The sequence below is a fragment of the Orycteropus afer genome, unplaced genomic scaffold (assembly GCF_000298275.1).
Source record: "Orycteropus afer afer isolate SDZICR_OR568_19922 unplaced genomic scaffold, OryAfe1.0 scaffold00015, whole genome shotgun sequence".
Classification (NCBI taxonomy): Eukaryota; Metazoa; Chordata; class Mammalia; order Tubulidentata; family Orycteropodidae; genus Orycteropus; species Orycteropus afer.
Window position 1 is genome coordinate 5124308 of NW_006921602.1, and position 5412 is coordinate 5129719.

The window sequence follows — 5412 nt, forward strand, 5'->3', positions numbered from 1 at the left end:
CAGATCATTAATTGAGTCTTCTTCCTATCTTGATGACATCTTCTTCAGAGTCCAGCTTCTCAGATTTTCTTCTTAGCATACAGATCAAATAAGTATGGTGAAAGGATACAACCCTGGTGCATACCTTCCCTGATTTTAAACCATACACAGTATCCCCCTGTTCTCTTCAAAGTGAGGATGGCAAGACTTTGTCTCACACCGTTTGGTTATGTTATTGGGAGGGACCAGTCCCTGGAGAAGGACAAAATGGTTGGTAAAGTAGATGGGCAGTGAAAAGGAGGAAGACCCTTGACAAGATAGACTGACACAGTGGCTGCAACAATGGGCTCAAGCATATCAATGGTTGTGAGGGTGGTGCAGGACCAGGCAGTGTCTCGTTCTATCCTACACAGGGCTGCTATGACAGAAATGACTCAATGGCATCTAACAATAAAAAACACTGGTCTAGCACAACCAACATTTCATATTAAACTATCCCTAATATATACTCAAAAAAGCAATAAACACCTAGTAGAAGAAATTATCCCCAAAAGCAACCCACTAATTCCAGGATACCAAAGATGTATCTGTACATCCCAGAAATCAAGAACAGTTTAGATCTGGTAGGTAAAGTGAAGGAAGTCTTTCAAAAGCATGAATTTTGTTCAAGGGAAACTGGGAAAGTAATTTAAGAAACAACATTTCAAATAAAAATGATGTGGTTCCAATAGAAATTACCTCCTTATAGTCTCCATTTCGGTTTAGTCTATAACCCTCAGGAGTGTGAAGCTGAACAGTTGTACTATTGATCACTTCAATGCAACCCTCTTGATCAGGAAAGCTCAATGGACGTACCCTACAGTATACCTGAAAAGGCAGGAAGGAACGAAGGTTGACTTTTGCCTTATGATTTTTTATTTAAGCTCCCCATTCATTCATTCAATAAACATTTAGTATTACATTGTGTAAAAGTGATGAAGTTATATTACTAATAACATAAAAGTCACTCTAAAAACCGACAATCTATCACACAATGAAAATTCTTTTAAAAGGTGTTAGAATTCTTTGAACTAGATGCCAATTAAAACTGCTAATTTAACCTAACACTTAATATACTTAATATATAAATAAGTGTATGCAAAATTTGACATTTGTGGTCTTCTTAATCAGTGTCAGGCTGTGGAGAAACCTATTCAGCTGTATGCAAAACATCTGGTTCTTTCAGCTCAAACCCAGAGACAAGATCCAGTGCCAGTGAAGGACAGATTTAAAATACCTGAGAATCTCCTCAGAGCAAATCAACCCTTTTATTTGCCATTTTTGCTTTTAAAACGAAGTTCCCAAGACTGAAACTGGTGAAATACTTGCAATTATGAGCGGGCATTACATTGAATTAAATTATTCTGTAACAGTCTTTATGAAATTTGGTCCCAAGAAGCAGAGTCTGGGACTTTCCTAATGAAGCTTGCCATCAATTACTGTATGCAATACTAAAGATGGGAGAAAACACTCATCCAATCAGAAAGACTTCCCCTATCCCAGAGAATATGAACCAAGGTAAAAAATATTTGTAATTATCTAATTTTTCAAATTATAATTAGTTATAAGAGGCAAACAATCGACAACTGAAGATTCCATTTTACCGGACTAACGAATCCTACATAGAAACAAAAATTCACAGCTAGCACCAGCTTTACATAACTAACTCCACTCTTTGACTCTACTTCCTTATCTCTTCTTCCATTCCTTCCAACTGAAAGAAACAGAACTGAGGAAAGAACACACACATAAATCCACAGGGTGACCTTACCCCAACTGGGTCTTTAAGATTTGTTTGGGATCCTTTCTTCACTGGAGGTTTCCTAGGCGTCTTAGTCCTCCTGATCATAGATTAAAAAAAAAAAAAAAATTTCAGTTCAACACTATCATACAAAAACCTCATCTATAATTTATAGAGTCAGTCTTTCTAGGGTTAATAAAATTATTCCACAGCAGTTCCAAAACACTGTTCCCCAAAATAACATGAATAATAAACTGCATTAGTAGAAAAGTGTTTGTGGCATGAATAATCCAAAAATAATTAAAACTGGTTTATAATACAGTTTTGGTACCAAGTGTTCCTACTTATTCTTTGATTAGTTCTGTATTTTAAATAGCTTGCATATTTTCTCAAGCAACAGTTTTAGAGGTAACTATGAATTTGAAAAATCCACAGATAACTGACCACACTTATCTTTAAGGGCATTTATTTAAAGGCACAAAGATACACACTGCACCACCGCAACTGGCAAGGCAGAATGACAAGCAGTTAACTTCAGTACATTATAAAAATGCAGATGGAGGAATTCATTCTTTCACGAAGATTTATGTCTATATTTTCAAGGAAGAAATGATCAATGAATTCTCAAAACCATCAACATACATAATGTAGTCCCAAACTGTAAATTTCTTGCTCTTACAGTTTGAGTAGGGACAATAGGAAAAAAAAAAAATTTGGACTTATTTCACCATTCTCTACCATGCCACTTTCCCTCCACATTTATCTGTTTGCTGTTGTAGTTATGTACCGTGGAGTCGAACCCAACTCATAGCGACCCCTCCTTGGGTTTCCAAGGTAGCATCACTACGGAAGTAGATTGCCCAAACTTCCTTTGGAGGAGTGGCTGGTGGGTTAGAACCGCCAACCTTCTGGTTAGCAGTCACTAAGTGGTTAGGCACTACGCCACCACAGCTCCTATTATTTATAAGCGAGATGAAAATTTAATACTGAAATTAAGTAAAATAATTCACTTGAATTGTGGTTTATTAAAAGATTTTTCTCAACATTTTCCCAGACGAAATGGAAGCAAACTGGTGTTATTAAGAGCAAAATATTGTGGCAGGTTTATTTCAACTACACATTTGTTTTTGCTTTTTAAGATCTTGGCTTTAGTCTCTAAAGAAAACAAGTTGTCTTCTGCAAGCTGCTAGCTACATTATAATAATTATAAACTCAAGCCTTCTTTGCACAAGTACTTCTTTACTCTGTGTCAGTCATGGAATTATGGTTTTTCGAAAATATTTTGTCACCTACTCAGTAAGGAATGTGGGCGTGCGTGTTTGTGTTTGGGGGCGGGGGTTGCTGTGGCCAAAGAATAGAGGAAAAGTAGTAGCTCTATAAAAAAAACGACGGTCTCGGCCTCAAGGCTACGGTGAGGCTAAGAAAAGCATGCAGTGCTCACGAATGCCAAGGCTCTCTAGAGGCTGAGACCACCTAACCAGCCCCCTATCAGAACACAACACGGCTTAGACCTGCGACGACAGTCGCCTGCAGACTAGCACTAACTGTAACATGCAATCTGTGTGGGCACTAAGGAAGGAGAAAGGGAACGTGAAAATGGGTTGAGGAAGGCAGTCCCAAAGGCAGGTGGACGACAACGTGGCTAACGGGAAAAAGAGTCAAAGCATAAAAACCCTTGGCTCTGTAACTAGTTTCCCCGCCGCTGAAGGCCAGGGCGGGGCAGTGGGCGCCCAGCTCACGGGTGGTGGGAGACAGGGGGCGCCGAGGACCAAGTCTCCGCGCCGGGCTTTCACCCCGAGTGGCCACACGTAGGGGCTCCCACTTTAGGGGCACCGGTAGCGGCGTGAGGAGACGCGCCGGCCTCTCACACTGTGGCCGGGGCCACCGGCTCTAGCCCAGACCTCCCACCCACCCTGCTCCTCTGCCTGGTACTCACGCTGGCTTCATGACAGCAGGCTCCGTGCTGCCCCAAAGCGCGCGCAGGCCTCCAGACTCGACCTGGCCGGCTGGCAAACACCTCGAATCGCAGGGACCAGCCCCGGGAATGAATACCCGGCTCAGTCTCGTCGCTCCGTGAAGCCCGTAAAACGCAGGTAGGCTCGCGCCCGGCGCATTTCAAACGGACCAATCAGCGCCAGCTCTCGGGTAAGGGGCGGTCCCTCCGAGCAAGAGACTGCCCTGACGGAAATGGTGCCGGTTTCCTAGACGACGGACTGAGATGAGGGGCGTCTGGGTTTCAGGGTTGGAGGGCTCGAAGAGAAAAATCAGATACTACGAAATTCAACCCCTTCCATTTTCCGAAAAGGAACTAAAGATTTACTTTCTTACAAGACAAGAAGTTCAATGACAGGGCAATTCCAGAGCTGATTCAGAGGTCAGTTATGTCGTTCCGGATCAGGCATGTCCTGTTCTCGCGCTCTGTCCTCCTCAGTCTCAGACTCCCACCCTGGCTACCAAGACACCACAGCATCTTGGCTGCTTCTGCCTGATTCACCCGAGATTCTCCCTTTCTGATTCCTCCGATTCTTTCCTGTATATACATTATTTTATCAAATTCTCTATTGTGTTTATATGTATGCCCTGGAATAAAGAAATTAATAAAAGTGAATCTTTACCCTTGAGGTGCAACCTCAGAACCTGCTCTTCTCTTAGATTAACTGATTCCATCTCACATTTTCAACTTTTGTCCCTCAACTGATGACTATCAAATATGCATCTGCATGTGTGCTCTCATGGAGCTCTATTAGTACCTTCTCCTAAACTTCCTACAAGAACACTGCACTGATAAGAGAGATATCAGTCTACCAGTTCCCCAGCATTCCAGTCCATCCCAACTGATGGCAGCTCCATGTGTGTCAGAGTAGAACTGTGCTCCATGGGGTTTTCAATGGCTGATTTTTCAAAAGGAGATCACCAACTCTTTCTTTTCAGGTGTCTCTGGGAGGAGTAGAACCTCCAACCTTTTGGTTAGCAGCTGAGTGTGTTAACTGTTTGGGGACTCCACTGATAAAGATAGATATAATTTAATATCCTTGGCCCATGCTATTGGACATTAAGGTGGTTCTGATATTTGCTATTACAAACATTGCTGCAGTGAATAAAATGAACTTGCAAATACATAACTTTATACAAGTAAATTTGTAGGGTAAATTCCTAGAAGTAGAATTGCTGAATGAAAGAGTATATGCATGTGTAATGTTTCACAGATATTGACAACTGGTCCTCTGTTAAAGGTTGTCCGAAGTGTACACTCCCACCAGCCATGTATGAGAGTACCTGTTCTTCCACAATTATCAGACAACAAAGTGTTATCAAACTTTTCAATAGATGTTCATCTAATAGGTTAAAAAAAAAATCACATTGTAGTTCCTCTTATGATGAATGAAATTGGGTGGCTAGTCATATGTTTGAAGGCAAGTGTTTTCTTCTCTGAACTGTTTCTATCCTTTGCCCCATTGTTCCATTGGATTGTTAAGTTTTTAATTGATTTGTAAAATCTCTTTATATACCGAGGAAATTTGTCCTTATGCAGAATATGAGTTCAAACATGTTTCTAGTTCATATTCTTGTTTTTATTTTAATTTGGTTATATTGTTTTTGTGACAGTTTAGGAAAGAATGAGGTAGCCAAATTATCAGTCTTTTTTTTTTTTT

At 40.9% G+C, this 5412-nt stretch overlaps 1 protein-coding gene across 1 annotated transcript in view; it reads right to left on the bottom strand.

Annotated features, from left to right (window-relative positions):
* The window catches only part of KIF23 (kinesin family member 23), a 24959-nt gene extending 21253 nt beyond the window's left edge, over positions 1–3706 (bottom strand). Inside the window, exons 1-3 of the mRNA XM_042783260.1 lie at positions 3696–3706; positions 1790–1859; positions 718–846 (exon numbers count right to left, since the gene is read on the bottom strand). Of these exons, the coding sequence (XP_042639194.1) occupies positions 718–846; positions 1790–1859; positions 3696–3706 (210 nt within the window). The remainder of the gene's footprint in view (positions 1–717; positions 847–1789; positions 1860–3695) is intronic.
* Positions 3707–5412: the final 1706 nt, after the last annotated feature.